Genomic DNA, 19,866 nt, shown 5'->3' with positions numbered 1-19,866 from the left:
TCGGTGACGATGCCGACGGGTCGTCGTAATATGGGCGGGGAGAGCCGACCATACGGCTTGGCGCAAATGTTGGAGCGCTAGGTGACTGCACGCGATTACAGTAGCGTGCGACGTGACCGGCGTAGACGCACGCAAAACAAATAGGTCGGTTGTCAGATGTACGCCACCGATTCACTGTGGTGGGCCCCGTCCATGTAGGAGGACGCGTTGTGCGGGGCGGCTGGTGATATGGTTGCATCGCGGGCTGTGGTGGGGGCACAGTCAAGACGTCGGCGTATGTGAGAGGCCCACCTTGAGGGAAGGGGTGGGGCCTGGCGACGACTTCCGCGTAGCTGAGTGGTGCAGCCGGAGGGATCTGTTGGGGTCTGGCGGCGATTTCAGCGTAGCGGAGAGGTGCGACCGCAGGAACATGGTGATGACGCTCAGGCAAAAGCTGGTTGAGTTCGTGCGCGATGGTGTTGCGGAGCGGGGGCTCAAAACTTGACGTTGGCTCTTGTACTGGTGGCGGTTGTGCAAAGGCCATCAAGGAGAGCTGGCGTGCAATTTCCTCGTGCACGAAAGCCTTCATTTCTGCCATCAACGCTGACTGATCAGAAATGGCCGTCAAGCCAGCGAGGTGTTCGTCGCGCGATGTAGGGCGACGGGTCAATGACCGCTGCCTGCGTTGCTCCTCGTAACTTTGTCACACTGTAGTTATCTCGGCCACAGTACGAGGATTTTTGGCAAGGAGCATGTTGAAGGCATCGTCTTCTATGCCTTTCATAACATTCCTGATCTTATCAGACTCCGACATGGTCACGTTGACTTTCTTGCATAAGTCCAGGATGTCTTCTATATAACTTGTGAAGGATTCGCCTCCTTTCTGAGCTCGTTCCCGCAAACGCTGTTCGGCGCGCAGCTTACGAGCAGCAGGGTGACCAAAAACCTCGACAAAAGATGTCTTGAAGTCTGACCACGTCGGAAAATCTGTTTCATGGTTGTTGTACCATAAGCTGGCCACACCCGCGAGGTAGAATAGCACGTTGCTGAGCTTAGCTACTTCGTCCCATTTATTGTGGGCGCTTACCCGCTCGTAGGTCGTAAGCCAATCCTCAACGTCGGTGTCATCCGCGCCTGTGAAGATAGCAGGGTCCCTTTGGCGCGGCACACCAGGGCACGGTGCCGGTGCAGGGGGAGGTACTTGATGAGAGGCTTCTTCAGGCATGGTCGACGGTACGGTACGGGATCGAAGTTCCAGGTTGCAGGTTTGGAGGGCGCAGCACGCTCCACCAATCCGCCTTTTGCATGTCCCGAGTACGCATGCGCTGTACCCTGGCGGCGAGCGCCGAAAACGTTTTGTACGGCGTCGGTGTTCGTGCAGCTGACGACGCACGCGTACGCAGCGTAGCCGTCGAGCACGCGAACTCTTTATTGTCGGCGCTGTGCCGGTCGACGACGCGGTATTTGCGCTGTATTTCGGTAGAAACTTCAGCTGTTCACAGCGATGTTCCGTTAATGTCCGGTACATCACAATATTGCCGACACGACACCGATGTCGGTCAGAAGTCGACCTCACGCCGGCGCCAACGCTCGGCCGGCTGTAGTTGTGATACTGTGCCAGTGGGACGTCTATATTGTCGTACAAGTATATATGACAAAGAAGGGACCGACGACGCGACCGACGACAGTGAGTGATCGTTGTGTGAACCAATGTGCTGATCGCCGTGCGAGCGGCCGCCGAGTGAGAACGTCGCACCGACAACGTGAATATCGCCGCAAATGCGCTCGTGTATGTATTTATTGACGCTCAAATTGAGTCGAAACGTACTTCCGACGCTGATATGCACGATTTCCAGCCCTGTACAGCCCAAAACATCAAGTTTGAGGTGGTGTCGATCTCGTTCAGGCAGCTTCATTAGGGCTAACACAGCCTACGAATTCGTCCGCTACCGGCGGACCTGAAATATAGGATAAGCAAGTACGACGAAGGAAACTGCTTATGTAGTTCGGTACAGACCTTACTGACTTGAAGTGAACCACTCTTAGCATAGTACGATGCACACACGGGTTGGAAGCGGCGACACGGCACCGTTCTTGAACGAAGGCTGTCGGTCGCAGTCGCCGGCGCTTCCATGAACGGAGTGCAACACGGAGAGTGTATTTTTATGCTGCCAGATTTAGTAGTCACCGAAAACACAGTTTGCCTCTTATGCTAAACAGGCAACAAGTGATGGCCCTTTCGACACTGCATCGTAAGCAACAACACCGCTCGTTGCCACGCGAGTACGGCAGGCGTCGGCATTTTCGCGTGCCAGTGCGGCTAGGTGGTCGTTGTCGCCGTTTTCAATGTGCCCGGGACGTTCATGCCTTCTCGTCTCCATGTGATCGCTTCTGATATGTGTATGATAAGTGTTCATATATACTTTGAACATTTCCTCATTATTTCGTGTGAGCGGTGCACGGTTTCTACTGTACTTGAAGCGAACAGCGAGCGGTGGCCGTACGCGTGCCGATGTAAATAAATGCGCCGTTCTTGCGTTGCATAAATACTCTGGGCGCAGTGTCGCCCCTTCAGAGAGCTATGGCCACTGTGGTCAAGACTCAGCTATAAAAGCAGTTTTTATCGTACGTTCAGTGCAGGTCTAACAGTGGCAAATGCGTGAACTCGGCTGCTACATACGACACGGCTAACCTCCGCTGAGCGGAATCGACTCCAGCTTAAACATGATGTGGGCGGCTGGCGAGTGCTCACATTCGTGCTTTTCAACTTCCGAAGCATGTTTGGACTCATATTCGGTACGAATAAATATGAATAACAAGAATACAAGCGTAGGCGCTGTGTCAATCGCGTTACGGTGCGATGTATTCGTTCAGAGGCACATCGCACGGTGACTGGTTTTGTCGGCGTAGCTGCACGAAATCCCGTCATTATATTTCGACGACTTACGGTTGTAAGTCACACCAGAGTCATTGCCGGCCTAGGCATCCTGTCCAACAAGCGGCCACTCACACAAAACGAAAATTACAACGACTGACAAATGCACAAACCCATTTCAGCTCGCTTCTTGCAGCGTGCCTCTGCGTCCCGCGGGGCCCCGACGCCGTACTAACTGTTTCTCGCGGAGCCTGCTAAGGTGGCGCCACAGCGCAATGCAAAAGGCGGATTGTAAAGGGTTTATTAGAGATCGGAGCAGCGCAGCGTCGACAGTCAAACGAGACGGCTTTCAAGCACGAGCGCCGTTGCGAGCAAAAGCGCTGGACCCACTAGCGTCTCTCTTCGCTACAATATATGTCTATATATATTGTAAGCACTTTGAGAAATGGAAGACGACTAGGACAGGGAGCACTGGCAGACCGTTTATTCCACCGACACGGCCCAGGCTCAAACACGAAGAAGAAGAAGAAGAACAGGGATGATGATGGCTATGTACAAATGAGAACGATGACGTATGTTAAATGTGCTTACAATATACATATATATTTGCGTGGACAGAGAGAGAAGACGACGAGGCAGAGTAAAACAGGCGTTCGGACAGACGGCCGGCTCTCTGCTTCTCCCATATCTATCTATCTATCTATCTATCTATCTATCTATCTATCTATCTATCTATCTATCTATCTATCTATCTATCTATCTATCTATCTATCTATCTATCTATCTATCTATCTATCTATATATATATATATATATATATATATATAGACATACATGACGAAAAGGCTATGGTGTCAACCTGCACACTGGATTTTATTTCTTAGTCGCATGCACTTCCGCTGCCTCATTGACGGTCATGCTGCTGAATGACCGTGAACCGTCACAAGTGTCCTTTATCCCCCCCCCCCCCCCCCCCCGCCCGAGAAACCGAGAAAACCGTATGTGGCTGGGACAATACCGGCTCAACTTGCTGACATCGACAATATTGGTAGTTGTACGTAGCGGTATCACCAATTGGTCGATCCCGTAATTTACTGTGCACACTTTGCGGGTTATTTTGTAAGGTCCTTCCAACGCTGCACATAGTTTTCCTTGGTTGGGATGCCACGGTGTCTCGCAGAGCACCAAGTCACCAGTGTGAAGTTCACTTGGTATAGGCATTTTTTTTGTCGTATAGGACCTTGTTCTTTTCGTGGTATGCGAGGGAATGACGAACTTGCCTTTCTTGCCTCTTTTTCGGGCTCGCTGTTTAGCAGTGGTCTCACAGCCTTCAAACCAAGTTTGCTGCGCAGATCTGCTCATCAAGCGGCGCAGCTGAGCTGCGGGACTCCATTTGTCGTCAGTTCTGCGTCGGTTGTTCTGAAAAAGAGGCGCCAACAAATATTTGTGGTGACTGCAACATGCTCATTCCCTTCTGTTAGCCCAGATCGAATGAAAACGAAAAAAAAAAAAACTAATGAGTTCCGCAGATAACGTTATTCTGTCGGAGAATAAAACTCAGCTGACTTCACAGGAAGCCCAGAGCTGCATTTGGCGGTATGCATTAGAGAATGTTTCCTTCAGCCTAAAGCAGTATGACGAGCGAACCAGCTGGAACCTCGAAAATTGATTGAAAGACAATTTTAGCGCCTATACCACAGAATTTTCTTATGCAGACACCGAATCAAGTGGAGGAAATTACGGACCTTAAGTTCATGTTCGAAGGCGCCAGAATTGACTTCGAGACTTCACGGGCACAACCTACTTGAAGCGCGGAAATCCAAGACCAAAAGAATTGCCAGTGGGCTGAGCACACTTTCCCGTCGAAGGCTTCATGCACACTGCGCAACAATTACGGAGTACCCCGTTGTCACGAAGCTTCATCATCGTAAGAAGCTTATCGGTTGCCTTTGGCCGCGGTGGAGAAAGAAATATCTTCGGAACCTGAGGTCTGGTCGTAAGCATTTTCTTCTGTCTGTACGAATCTCCCTTCGCACTTCGCCACCTGCACACAGGACGGAAGTTTTTTTTTTTTTTTTTTTTGATCAGGATGGCTTGACTACAACATATCCCGTCAACACGCGAAACGTGCCTGTCGCACCAAAGCGAAAAGGGCTCAAGCGACCACTGCAACCTTTCATCGATTGGTGACGACTCCGTGACTCCTGTTGCTTGCGTGTGCAGCATGTAGAAACACAAGAGGGCCCATAAACGCTGCCAGTCAGAGAAAATGCAAAGAATTCGATGGAACGCAGTTAGGACTAAGTTTCTTGGCCGTCTCGTTGGATCCCCGCGTCGTGTGATTTGCACATCATCATCATCAGCCTATATTTATGTCCACTGCAGGACGAAGGCCTCTCCCTGCGATATCCAATTAATTGTCGGAGTCATGAGGGAGGTAGTGGCCGAATACTGCACCAGGGAGGCCAATTCCTGTTCTGGTGAGGGAGTGACTTTGATAAAGCTTAGTAGACCTGCCTAGTTTGGTTGCACCTGAACTAGTATAGCCCCACTAGCTCTCGGCAATATTCGAAATTTGCGGTGTCAGGCACCACTCTATGCCTGAAAACGTAGTGGACTGGAGCAGGATTCGAACTTACGACCTTCAGATTTGAAGTCGGGTGTTCTACCTCTGCTCCTAATTTATCGTTTGGCTTGTGGGCCCAAAACACCCGTCACCCAAATTGGGTCTTTATACAATTGCACGTGGAAGGGGTAATCTAGTAAATCGTGGTCATCGTCAGACTAGTGTTTTCAACAGTGCACATCATATATTATTGCTATCTCGGGAATATGTAATCACCGCCGTCATATCACTCACTGCGGTAACTGAGTGTCTGTGGCGTTGAGCGCTGTTGACTGAAGAAGAGTCTGTTGCTGGGCCTGTTGGTACATACTTGTGGAAACGATTAAACCCAGCCTAAACCCAGTAGACGGACACACGCTGGGACTAGCAACAAGTTTGATGAAACAATCCACATCCATCCGCTGTTGACTGCGTATGAAGACTGCCATCACTGAAGAAAATATTGTTTATCGTTATAGTTAAGTGCAAACTTGGAGCCTGTCCTGTATTCTTTCTCATGTTTCGTTTGTTTGTGCCCTGCCCAAGAATGTAAAGAGCCCAGGAAAAGTCAAAATGAGTTCTGATCGCTCCGCGACGCCGTCCCTCTTGTCCACAGTAGAGCTTCGGTGCGATGAACCGCCAATAGTTGTATTACAGTTCATTACCTTTGAGCCTGTCATCATTAGGTGAACTGTGCCAGGAGCAGCCGTCTGCCGCCGCCGCAAAGTAAAGTCTTCACTGCTTCTGGAATGTCAATAAAAATTCCCTACGTCTGTCAAAGTCAGCGAGCGGCAAGTCCGTTCGTTCTGACCGTGATAATTGCTTGCTTTTCGTTGATTGAGTTTGGAACATTGCAGTGCTTGAAATATAATAGAAACTAGCAGGCAAGTGTCATCCATGTCAAGTGAAACAACCTGCGTAAAATATTATTAACGCGATACTGTCACTATTTTGTATCGATCTCTCTTGCGCTCATTGAGAACACCGTCTGCTATTATAGTAAAGACCTGGTTTTAGGTAAGTTTAGGGCAGGGTGTCGGAATGAAATGTTTATCGTTCTGGTTTTAGTTTCGTTCCGGCGTAAAAAGTTCCGTTCCGGTTCAGCCCCGGAACGAAACTAAAATTTATCCGTAACGGTTCATAGCTGTTTTTGTTTGCATGGAAAATATTTTCGAAGCAAGGTACATAGTATTTATTTTTCTCAATAAGTCAATTAATAATTCTGAGATCATGCTCAATGCTTTGTGTCAAGGCATTGAGCACGATCTCAGAAGCAGCACGTCATCGAGTGCACTCCCCGAAATGCGAGACCACCGATCCGATAGGTAGGTAGGTAGTAAACTTTATTGACGTCCTGAAGTAGTCACCCCCCGTTTTCATGGAGGAAGGACCGCGGGCCGCTCCCACGTCGGGACGGGAAGGCCAAGCCTCACCGCCGCATCGTGGGCCTTCTGGACTGCCTTGAGTCATGACTCTTGATCTGTAAATAAAATGTGTCTTGCGAGATCCCTTGATCCCTGTGGTGCTGTAAAGAGCGGCACTCCCAGAGCATATGGCTAAAATCGCTGGGTTATCCGCCGCAGTCGGGACACGAAGGGGATACCTCCGCGAAACGACTATAGATCGAGAGGCTGGGATACGAGTGCATTTGTAATATCCTAAGCGTAACCGATTGAGGCAGTGGTTGGGTAACGAAGCGTTGTACCCGTAGAATACAAAACGATAAGCTCTTCAGCGCGTAAGTCCCCGGTTCTGCTACGATGCCGATCTCCTAGTGCACTGAGCAACATGCTTAGATTAGTGGAGTGCTCGCCCGGCTATCGCTCGCACTATCGCTGCCCGAGACACTACGCGCTAATGTTGACGTTGCCGGATGTCGGTTGTTGCGGATTGCCGACTTGCCCCTTGAACCAAAAATCGATAAAAATATTTTGGCTTCACTCCTGAATAAAATAAGAAATAACCTTTCGGTTACGTTTTCGTTCAGATAAAAAAATCGTTTTTTTTTCGATATTGTTTTCGTTCCTGGTTTAGGGTGACGCGCTACTCCCCGAGTCTGAGAATCGAGTAATGAAGCCACGAACTTGACAAGCAGACAGACGTGTCATCATCATCATCATCAGCCTATATTTTATGTCCACTGCAGGACGAAGGCCTCTCTCTGCGATCTCCAATTACCCCTGTCTTGCGCTAGCGTATTCCAACTTGCGCCTGCAAATTTCCTAACTTCATCATCCCATCTGGTTTTCTGCCGACCTCGACTGCGCTTCCCTTCTCTTGGTATCCATTCTGTAACCCTAATGGTCCACCGGTTATCCATCCTACGCATTGCATGGCCTGCCCAGCTCCATTTCTTCCGCTTAATGTCAACTAGAATATCGGCTATCCCCGTTTGTTCTCTGATCCACACCGCTCTCTTCCTGTCTCTTAACGTTAGTCCTAAGGTTTTTCGTTCCATCGCTCTTTGTGCGGTCCTAACTCGTTCTCGAGCTTCTTTGTTAACCTCCAAGTTTCTGCCCCATATGTTAGCACCGGTAGAATGCAATGATTGTACACTTTTCTCTTCAACGACAGTGGTAAGCTCCCGGTCAGGATTTGGCAATGCCTGCCGTATGCACTCCAAGCCAATTTTATTCTTCTGTAAATTTCTTTCTCGTGATCAGGGTCCCCTGTGAGTAATTGACCTAGATAAACGTACTCCTTTACAGACTCTAGAGGCTGACTGGCGATCCTGAATTCTTGTTCCCTTGCCAGGCTATTGAACATTATCTTTGTCTTCTGCATATTCATCTTCAACCCAATTCTTACACTTTTTCTATTAAGGTCCTCAATCATTTGTTGTAATTCGTCTCCATTGTTGCTGAATAGGACAATGTCATCTGCAAACCGAAGGTTGCCGAGATATTCGCCGTTGATCCTCACTCCTAAGCCTTCCCACTCTAAGAGCTTGAATACTTCTTCTAAGCAAGCAGTGAATAGCATTGGAGAGATCGTGTCTCCTTGCCTGACCCCTTTCTTGATAGGTAACTTTCTACTTTTCTTGTGGAGAACCAAGGTAGCTGTGAAATCTTTGTAGATGTTTGCTAAGATATTCACGTATGCCTCCTGTACTCCTTGATTACGCAATGCATCTATGACTGCTGGTATCTCTACTGAATCAAATGCCTTTTCATAATCTATGAAAGCCATGTAGAGAGGTTGATTGTACTCCGCAGATTTCTCGATTACCTGATTTATGACATGGATATGATCCATCGTAGAATATCCCTTCCTGAAGCCAGCCTGTTCTCTTGGTTGGCTGAAGTCAAGTGTTGCCCTGATTCTATTGGAAATTATCTTGGTGAATATTTTATACAATACTGAAAGCAAGCTAATGGGTCTATAATTCTTCAGTTCCTTAACGTCTCCCTTCTTACGGATTAGTATAATGTTGGCGTTCTTCCAGCTCTCTGGTACACATGAAGTTGTGAGGCATTGCGTATAAAGGGCCGCAAGTTTTTCAAGCATGATATCTCCTCCATCTTTCATTAAATCTACTGTTATTCCATCTTCTCCAGCAGCTTTTCCCCTGGCCATGTCTTTCAAGGCCCTTCTAACTTCAGCGCTAGTTATAGAAGGAGCCTCTGTATCCGGTTCATCACTATTTCGAATGAAAGTAGCTTGGCTGTTTTGGGCACTGTACAGGTCAGTATAGAATTCTTCCGCTGCTTTTACTATGTCATCGAAATTGCTGATGATATTACCATGCTTATCTTTCAGTGCATACATCTTGCCTTGTCCTATGCCAAGCTTTCTTCTTACTGATTTAATGCTGCGTCCATATTTTACGGTTTCCTCAATCTTTCCCACGTTATAATTTCGAATATCCCTCACTTTTTTCTTGTTGATTAGTTTTGACAGTTCAGCGAATTCTATCTGATCTCTTGAGTTGGACATTTTCATCTTCTGTCGTTTCTTTATTAGGTCCTTTGTTTCTTGGGAGAGCTTACCTACTGGTTGCCTTGGTGCCCTACCTCCCACTTCAATTGCTGCTTCTGAGATCAACCTAGTTAGGGTTTCATTCATTACCTCGATGTTGTCTTTATCTTCCTTTTCTAAAGCTGCATATTTGTTTGCAAGCACCAGCCTGAATTGGTCTGATTTTACCCTTACTGCCTCTAGGTTGGCCTGTTTCCTCTTGACTAATTTCACTCTCTCTCTCTCTCTCTTCAAATTGAGAGAAATCCTAGACCTCACTAACCTATGGTCACTGCACTTAACCTTACCTAACACGTCTACATCCTGCACTATGCTTGGATCGGCAGAGAGTATGAAATCAATTTAATTCCTTGTTTCTCCATTAGGGCTTTTCCAGGTCCACTTCCTGTTGCTGCGCTTCCTGAAGAAGGTATTCATTATTCGGAGCCTATTCCTTTCCGCGAATTCCACTAACATCTCTCCTCTTGCATTCCTAGAATCGATGCCGTAGTTGCCAATTGCTTGCTCACCAACCTGCTTTTTCCCAACTTTTGCATTGAAGTCGCCAATGACTAAAGTATGCTGAGTTTGCATCTTTCTCATTTCTAGTTCAACATCTTCATAAAACTGTTCTATTTCTTCATCATCGTGACTAGAGGTTGGGGCATAGGCTTGTACTACCTTCATTTTGTACCTCCTATTCAGCTTTATTACGACGACTGCTACCCTCTCATTAATGCTGTATAATTGATCAATGTTGCCCGCGATGTTGTTATGCACTAGAAATCCTACCCCGGATTCTTTCTTATCTGGAAGACCTCTGTAGCAGAGGACGTGGCCGTTAGTCAGCACTGTGTCAGCCTCACCAGTTCTTCTAACCTCACTAAGGCCAATAATATCCCAGGAAATGCCTGATAATTCTTCAAATAGTCCTGCTAAGCTAGCCTCACTCGAGAGGGTGCGCATGTTACAGACGTGTAAGAAAGGCTAAACCATGTTGTGCAGCGCCGTGGGTGCGGTACAACGACGGCACCCGGTGAGGAGCCATGCCTCCGGAGAAGGTCGAGTACGGCGCCACGAGCAAGGCAGCGGACCTGCGCGCTGCGGCCGTGGTGCACTGCCATGCTTCCAAGCACCGAGACGGCGGCGCGCTCACCGTGGTGCCCCTGGGCAGGGTAAGTGAGCGCAGGTGTGGCCTACCTCGCTGGTCCACTCTTTTGGTCACCAGTACCTGCGACAAAACGAAATAACGATTCGGGTTCAACTAAATATCATTCTGAACGGTATTTATATCCACCTTGTCGGATTCTGTCTTATTGCACTTTCGCTATTTACCACTTTTCTCAATTATTTTGTCAACTATACAGTCCGTGTGGTTTCTTTCCTGTTGCCTAAATTTTCTTTACTGTACTCATTTTGTACGTATTGTATCGCACATACTTGCCTAAAATCCGACACTCAAACTGAACATATTTTCAAATAAATAAATAAAATATCAATACCATATCTCTGCCATCCGGCGCTGAGGGCCATTAGATCACAACTCGTACTAAACTTTAGTGAGGTTCCGCGTCAGTGTCTGAAGCATTTGTTAGGTCTCAAATACTATAGCAGCAGGCTGAATGACACAGAGAACCAACGCCACTTTCTCCTAGCCCTTTGAGCCGTTGTTCAACTCTTCATAAAAGTGGTCGAAACATTTAAACATTGCCATTTTGGTTTCGCTGTGCGTGCTATTGCTCTGTTAATGTCAAGCCTACATCCGCGGATCTTTCTCACGACATATTCTTGCGATACCTTATTCTTGCTTATGTGCATCTATAGCATTGCTTCAGATTTTCCCGTGGCTTGGGTGATTTCTTCGTGTACTGCCTCAAAGCGGTGCTCTTGCGGAAAGATGTATGAAGATTTGACATTCAAAGTGCAGAGCTGGGGCAGTATTCTGTAAGAGTCTACCTAGTGGACTGCCCATTTCGGCTGTCACTGATTGGCTGCTGCTTGACGTGCAGGAAGGAGACGTATGAAGATTTCACATTCAAAGCGCAGAGCTGGGGCGGTATTCTGTAAGAGTCTACCTAGTGGACTGCCCATTTCGGCTGTCGCTGATTGGCTGCTGCTTGACGTGAGGAAGGAGACGTATGAAGATTTCACATTCAAAGTGCAGAGCTGGGGCGGTATTCTGTAAGAGTCTACCTAGTGGACTGCCCATTTCGGCTGTCGCTGATTGGCTGCTGCTTGACGTGCAGGAAGGAGACGTATGAAGATTTCACATTCAAAGTGCAGAGCTGGGGCGGTATTCTGTAAGAGTCTACCTAGTGGACTGCGACTGCCCATTTCGGCTGTCGCTGATTGGCTGCTGCTTGACGTGTAGGAAGGAGACGTATGAAGATTTCACATTCAAAGTGCAGAGCTGGGGCAGTATTCTGTAAGAGTCTACCTAGTGGACTGCCCATTTCGGCTGTCACTGATTGGCTGCTGCTTGACGTGCAGGAAGGAGACGTATGAAGATTTCACATTCAAAGCGCAGAGCTGGGGCGGTATTCTGTAAGAGTCTACCTAGTGGACTGCCCATTTCGGCTGTCACTGATTGGCTGCTGCTTGACGTGCAGGAAGGAGACGTATGAAGATTTCACATTCAAAGCGCAGAGCTGGGGCGGTATTCTGTAAGAGTCTACCTAGTGGACTGCCCATTTCGGCTGTCGCTGATTGGCTGCTGCTTGACGTGCAGGAAGGAAACGTATGAAGATTTCACATTCAAAGCGCAGAGCTGGGGCGGTATTCTGTAAGAGTCTACCTAGTGGACTGCCCATTTCGGCTGTCGCTGATTGGCTGCTGCTTGACGTGAGGAAGGAGACGTATGAAGATTTCACATTCAAAGTGCAGAGCTGGGGCGGTATTCTGTAAGAGTCTACCTAGTGGACTGCCCATTTCGGCTGTCGCTGATTGGCTGCTGCTTGACGTGCAGGAAGGAGACGTATGAAGATTTCACATTCAAAGTGCAGAGCTGGGGCGGTATTCTGTAAGAGTCTACCTAGTGGACTGCGACTGCCCATTTCGGCTGTCGCTGATTGGCTGCTGCTTGACGTGTAGGAAGGAGACGTATGAAGATTTCACATTCAAAGTGCAGAGCGGGGGCGGTATTCTGTAAGAGTCTACCTAGTGGACTGCCCATTTCGGCTGTCTAGACTCTTACAGAATACCGCCCCAGCTCAGAGAATGCCTTTTACAGCGAAGCTGTTTACCTCTAGCCTCCGTATGCCATGCGTTCCCACGGGGCGTACTGTGGACAGCTTGCGTCCGTATCGGCGACCGCAATGGAGACGATACGATTGGACAGGGATGGATACGATTGTCACGTGGCCTGTGCTTCTGTGGTTATAATGTCACACACGTAGGATGTGCCGGCTCTGCTGTAACAGTGACGGGTAAGGGAGAGGGGGAAAGAGCGTGGCGACGGCGCCTATGCACGTGTCCTGCGCGCTTCTGTGGTTATTACGTCACGCGCGTCGGAGGTACCGGCGCGGCAGCAGCAGCGGTTGCGGCAGATGCATGGGAGGTGCGGTGACATCGGCGGCGCTTGGGTCAGCGTAGTGTAGTGCCAAATGAAAAAATTGTGATTTCATAATGTATGCCGCCCGTGTATGCAGCCTAAACTGCTTCACTGGTAATCCCTCCCCGTATGAATGTTGCGGCCCCACGAATTCCACGGTGTACTTTACAGGTTCCAGCGCTTCCAGCGTTAAGATCATCTGGTAAAAGCCTGCTGCACAGGCTGCTTCTTAATGAGCGCTCCGTTTATTCGGACATTTTTCCCTAGTTCCCGCCGCTGAGATGAGCGTGGAAGAAACGTGCAACCCGAAGCTGGGAGAAAACTCCGCGCTTTCAAATGATTGTACACCGAAAAGATTCGGCGAATGATGGGCGCAGTGTAGCACCGAGGCTTTTGGGAATTGCCTGATTCTGCAGCCTGTACGCCAACGTGGATCCAAACCATAATTGCTGCGCTTGCGCCGCTTGGCGGCGACAAAATGCACGGTCCAATGCATCGTGTTGTTTCAGAAAGAGTTCTGTGATCTGAGCAGCAGGTCTGCCCTAATTAGACGAATACGACGTAGCTTGTGTGCTCGCACAGTTTGTCCACGTGCGGCGACCCAGAGTGGATACTCGCTTTCCTGACGTCACGATGGCTATCTGTGAAGCCCCTCCAGCCACGAGCCGTGTGTGCTGGGGCCTCTGCATGTCGCTCAGCGCTAATACTTGAAATATTTGAGCAATGTGCGCGTGCGTGAACCCTTTAACGCCCATGTTCTTTCTTTAAAGAATGCACCAATTTTACCAGTTATGTGTTTACTCCAACAGAAAACTGCGCATTATAGTCATCTTCTAAAAATATATTGAAAAGTAAAAGTTGTCATCAACACGAGTGCATCACTAAGCTACAAAAGAGATCGATACGGCTTCTCGAAAAAAGGAAAGAGTTTCGCAGTTGAATAAAACATTCGTCCTAGTCCGCGGATAGTATTGCTACGGTGAGGAAAGAAGACAATGTCGACGACGGAGAAGACGGACAAGTGTCAACAGCCTCTCTGGATTCTCAGCTGCTGTTTATATCTCTTGTAAATACATCGTGTAAATAGTTTTATACCCGTGAAATTTTGGTGGAGGTGCGGGGTACGCGTCTTCGCCACGGAGCTCCGCAGCGGACGTCTCGCCCAGCCTGGAAACATGCATCCAGCGGCAGGCACCGCGTCTGCAGCTGCATCGCCGACTACGCAGACCCAGTACGTTGCTCTACCTCAGCCGCAAGACCCCGGCAAGTTGAACGGCCTCGTAGAAGAATGGTTGAAGATGTATGAGCGCGTCAGCAAGGTGAGCAGGTGGGATCCGACCATAATGCTGGCCAATGTCGTGTTCTACCTTGACGGAACACCGCGAACGTGGTTTTACACACACGAGGAAGAGCTCACCAGCTGGGAGTTGTTTAAAGAGAAGCTGTGCGACATTTTTGGCAATCCAACCGGTCGACAGCTAGCCGCCAAGCAACAACTCGCCACGCGTGCCCAAACTGCCACCGAGTCGTATGTCTCCTACATTCAGGACATCCTCGCCCTCTGTCATAAGATCAACACGTCAATGCCAGAGGCGGACAAGGTTGGGCACATTATCAAGGGTATCGCGGACGACGCATTCAACCTTCTGGTCTTTAGAAACTTATCGACTGTCGACGCCATCATGAAGAAATGCCGCCGTTTCGAGCAGGCGAAGAGCCGCCGTATACATAATCAGTTTACACGGCTTCCAAATACTGCAGCGACTTCTTCTTGCACCGACCAAACCGACCAATCTAGCTTGCCACCACCAAGTGTAAATGTGACCCGCATTGTGCGCCGCGAACTCGAAGCAGCGTTTCCTGTCTCGCCTCAACAGACGTCTTTGACCAATACTGCTGAGACAATATCGCTGATCCAGTCCGTGGTTCGCCAGGAGATCGCTAATATGGGTCTCCCGAGCGCCTGCTCCTTGAGTCGTCCTGACGCCGGCCCTGATCCTATGCCTCGGTCCTATCGCAGTCCACCCTACAATGCCCGTTATCCCTACAGTGCCAGGAATCCATCGGACTGGCGTACACCTGATCACAGGCCGATCTGTTTCTGCTGCGGTCGCATCGGTCACGTTCGCCGTCACTGCCGTAGTCGCTAGCCGTCCCCGCCTTGAAACACTTTCTGGAATTCAAGTTTGCCTCGATGTTCTTCACCCCGTCGCTTCCACGACGCTTAACCGACGCCACTACCTGTACTAGCCGCTCTGCTCGCTCGCCCTCGCCTCAATGTCGCCAGCCACGTCTGCCCCAGCTTCACCGTTCGCCTTCGCCGACCTCCTCAGGATCATCCCAGCCTCAAAACTAGGCAATGCGGCACCTCGAAGTGGTGCTGCAATGTCCAATTTGCGGCAAAATCCTCCTTTGACGCTGTTTACGAGACATAACCTTCTTGACGTACAAGTTGATGTCACACCCGTCGCAGCAATCATAGATAACGGAGCGCACATATCTATTATTTCCAGCTGCCTCCACCGCCTTTTAAGGAAAATTGTTACGCCTGCCGTTATTATAATAAATATAATAAATTGTGGTTAACTCTTATATTCACCTGAAATATCAGAGAAAACACATCTGCTTTGAAAAATAACCTTTTCCCCAGCGCATGTGTGAAGTTAAAGCGGAATGATGTAGAGAGATGATAAAGAAAACAATCTAAGGCATTGAAGAATATCTTCAAGTGCGACACTAAAATACACGAGGCGAACCGGTTTGACGAGCGCCTCTCTTCTCTGGCGAGCAAAGCCGATGAAGCCGGGACGAACAGGGCTGGTGTTTGGCGATATTGGTACAATCAGCTAGGACGATTACAGCTCGGGCTTGGCAGGTTCTACTCGTCGTCTCCATTACCCCGTTTTATTTTTTTATGCACTGGTGCAACGAGTGCGCGCTGCTTGCCCCACGGCTTTTTAGCGATGTCTTCTTGAAAGTAATACCACCGCGGCCAACGAAGAATGAGAATGAGCCGAATGCTAAGAATGAGCAAAGAAATTTTGCGCTGAGATGTGGATATTACGAAAAAAAAGTCACAAGCCTGCGCGGCACACGCAGCACAGTCACAGCGTAAGCTGGTGGAGCGGTTAAGAGTAGCTCCAATTTGGGCACCACGCACAACAGGGTCTTCGCGGCAGCCTGTTCGCCTCGTTTTGACAAGAACGAACAGAAATGTCCGCCCGGCGTCGACGGCGAGCTGCGGCTTTTAATGCTCTCTGCACAGCAGTCTGCTGAGCTCGATGAAGCCTTACAACTGCAACTTACATGTCGGGCACGCTGCGTTTGCAGGTATCTTATCTAGATGGCGCCACCATACTGGCAGAGGCTCGACAGCTCGCGATCGCGTTGATTGCGCACCTCGTCTGAATCGCATCTCGTGGTCTGCGCCTGCGCACGCTGCGTTTGCAGGCATCTTACCTAGATGGCGCCGCCATACTGGTGGACGCTCGGGTCGTCTGCCTCTGCGCGCTTGCCTTATAGACGAGAAAACGATCGCCAGAAGGCGCTACTGCGCCTCCTGACAGCGCCCCCAATGTGGAAATGTCAAGCAGCGCGGTCGCTCCGCGGTGCAGTCTCCGCTTTGTTTACATTGTTTCGTCCGCGCTTTCCTTCGCTGCTCGTGCTCACGGCGCTCCGTTTTCGACGGCGGCAGATCACCTGGTTGCTGAACAGCGATGCAAAGATTGCAGTGTGGTTTCAAGAAGGTTGCCGACGCCGACAGCTTTTTTCGTGGCGGCAACCTCAACAAAGGGGAGCGTCTACTTCCACACGTGTATGGTGTTGCACAAATTGTGGGCGGTGATGTGACAGTGAAAGCAAAGTGCGTGTCGGAGGTGTCCAACGAGATTGTATATACGACAGTGAGTTAGAGAGGTACACACCGAGTTCAGTAATTTGGTCACTTTTATTTCTCTATGATGCAGTCACAAAGTGGTCATGCATGCTTGCAGAGATGTGCAGAGACGGTGACGATTGCGGTTGGTTTCGTTGGTCGCTGGGCGCGCACACACGGTTGCTCTCATTTTGGCTCCCAGGGAGTGGCATCAGCACAGAAAGAACACATGTATTAGGCACTAATAAGCCAATAAAAGTAATTAACGATGTAAGTATTGCATATGCGCATATTGCCTGATATCATGCTGTATAAATATTTAACGTATATCATGCCTTATTCAATGCAGATGTTAAAGTCATGGGAAATCATTGCATTAGTGAGCAAGGTATCTTTTCACTGCTCATGAGAAATCGCTCGTACAAACTGCTCCGCGAAATGAACTCAGATCACGGAAACCAGGGATTATACATTGTGACCAGCCGCATGAGCGCAAGAATTAGCGGTACATACCTCATCAAAGCAAATCTACTTTCTCGTCGGGCGAACGGCCCACCGCAGCTAAAGTAAGCTCACACCGATGGCTGCTACTACACGAAACGAAGATTCTTGGCAGGAAGAGTGAAGCAGGAAAAAATTGCAAGCTGGCAATTTAAAGCATGTTTGAATATTGTGAACCTAGAAAGCATGGCCAAGCAACAAACATAACGCGCACGTCTCGGGCAGCTGCTTTCCGGTCTGCCGCTTACCGACGCACGCGATGACCGCAGCTTGCATTAAATAGGGATTGCCACCACACAAAAGGCAAGTAGCGCGCGGCCCCTTTTGTTGCCTGCGCAGATAGCAATTTACGTTGCAGCGTTTGGAAAAGGGATACAATTCTCTTGAGCTCGTCTTTGCCGATCGCGAGTGAACGAACAGTACAATCTATTAAATTCGGGGGTTTTACGTGCCAAACCACGATATCATTATGAGGCACGGTGTAATGGAGGGCCTCAGGAATAATTTTGACCACCGGGGGTTCTTTAACGTGCACAAAAATCAAAGTACATAGTAAGAACTGTATTCTTGCATTTCGCCCCCATCGAAATGCGGCCGCCGTGGCCGGGAATCGAGCTCGCGTCGTCGAGCTTAGCGGCGCTACACGTATGCATTTACCGCTAAGCTAACACGGCGGATTTCACTGTATCATTCAACTACGCGACACGTCTAAACAAACGGCCATGCACTAAATACAGGCACATTACTATTGCGTTTTTAACGAGCGGCCGTGATATTGCGTGCGAATGCGAAAGTACGTGACTTACTTAACTCGGCGCACTGCAGTTATCCACGCTTGTCGTCTGTCCTTCTCGTACCACCTCCCCGGAATTCTATATAGGACTTCACGGGCGGCTTTCGAGCTTTCGAGGCTGTTGTGGCACTAAACAACGCAGCAGTACTGCGAGCCACTTTTCCTGGTTGATGAGGTGGCGCTCGCCGTCACGATAAGAACGTGCACGATCGCTCGCGCCCTAGAGAACACGGGCGCGCGCTGGCCCAGCGACGACCTTTGACACTTTCATCCTTCCGCCAGGGGAGCATTCGGAGGTGGTGCCGCGCGAGCAAACTTTAGGTTGCCTCGTCTATACGGCATTTTCCGCTGCCCGATAGCAAGCGCTTGCGTGGCTCTGTGGAAGAGTATTTGGCTCCCACGCAGGGGCGCGGGTTCGATCCCCGCAAGAATCGGGTATTTTTAATGCGATAGCAATTATATGGACACTCCAAAGCGGATTTCTGCCGTCGCCGTGAGGTTCGGTATGACGTCAACGGCGATGAAATCGTCGCCGCGCTCCAGACGCTGTATGTGCGAGTGAAAGGGCGCGAGGGACGCGCGCTTTCACGGGGAGCGAACGCACGTCGGAGAGCAAACGCGCGTTCTGCGCCGTGCTCCCTGAAGGGCTGCAGAATTAAGCGTATCTTTTCTCCTTTACAATCAACATATATAGAGAGCTAACGCTACTTTTCCATCGCGCGAAAGGCCGTGGTGGGACGGGAGTGAGGGAGGAGGGGAGGCGACGTTTAGCTGCGGCACCAAATGCGTATTTATATAAAAAAAGTTGTCGCAGTTTCACCTGAAAGGCGAAGCATCAATTGCGATAGCAAACTTGTAGAGAGCTATACGGAGTAATGATATTAGCTTTATCAGCTGTATAAACTTGGACATGCAGCAGCATCGGCAACACGCAGAACTGTTGTCGACGCCATCGGCGTTTTGCCCGCGTTCGCTCAAAATGCGTGCGGCGTTGGTGACTGTTGCCGGAGCCTCTGATATAAATAGGCACTTGGTGCCGCAGCGAAACGTCGCCTCCCTTCCCTCCCCCTCCCCCAGGGCCTCTCGCGCGTCTGAAGAAGGCGCGTTTGCTCTACATACATGGTGATTGTGAAGGAGAACAGAGACGCCTACTTCTGCAGCCCTTAAGCGAGCACGGCGCAGAACGCGCGTTTGTTCTCCGCCGTGCGTTCACTCCCCGTGAAAGACGCGCCCCTCGCGCCCTTTCACTCGCACATACAGCGTTCGGCGCGCGGCGACGATTTCATCTCCAAATGACGTCATACGGAACCTCACGGCGACGGCGACGGCGACGGCAACGGCGACGGCGACGCCGACGGCAGAAATCTGCTTTTGAGTGTCCATATAATTGCTATCGCAATAAAATGTTGCAAGGCGAGAAGGTGGGTAAGATTTCCGACGCTGCTCAACGAGTGTACCATTCTGACCTCGTCGAAAACCTCCGAGCCGCCCCCAGAGGCACTGGCAACAGTCACCAACGACGCTCGCGTTCGGTGCGAACGCGGGCAAAACGCCGACGGCGTCGACAACAGTTCTGCGCGTTGCGGGTGCTGCTGCATGTCCAAGTTTATACAGCTGATAAAACTACTATCCTTACTACGTATAGCTCTCTACTAATATCCTATCGCAATTTATCCTTTTCCTTTCGGGTGAAACTGCAACAATTTTTTCGCATTTCCGGCGATAGCGGTTA

General features: G+C 49.6%; 1 protein-coding gene across 2 annotated transcripts in view; it reads left to right on the top strand.

Moving 5' to 3' along the window:
* The window catches only part of LOC119462588 (solute carrier family 41 member 1), a 520,047-nt gene that overhangs the window by 202,906 nt on the left and 297,275 nt on the right, over positions 1-19,866 (top strand). For both annotated transcript variants that reach the window (XM_049672745.1, XM_037723922.2), the window contains one exon: positions 10,422-10,591. In XM_049672745.1, the coding sequence (XP_049528702.1) occupies positions 10,463-10,591 (129 nt within the window). In that variant the 5' untranslated portion in view covers positions 10,422-10,462. The remainder of the gene's footprint in view (positions 1-10,421; positions 10,592-19,866) is intronic.

The sequence above is a fragment of the Dermacentor silvarum genome, chromosome 8, assembly GCF_013339745.2.
Source record: "Dermacentor silvarum isolate Dsil-2018 chromosome 8, BIME_Dsil_1.4, whole genome shotgun sequence".
In the NCBI taxonomy this organism is placed as follows: domain Eukaryota; kingdom Metazoa; phylum Arthropoda; class Arachnida; order Ixodida; family Ixodidae; genus Dermacentor; species Dermacentor silvarum.
This window is presented reverse-complemented; position numbering and strand designations above follow the sequence as displayed.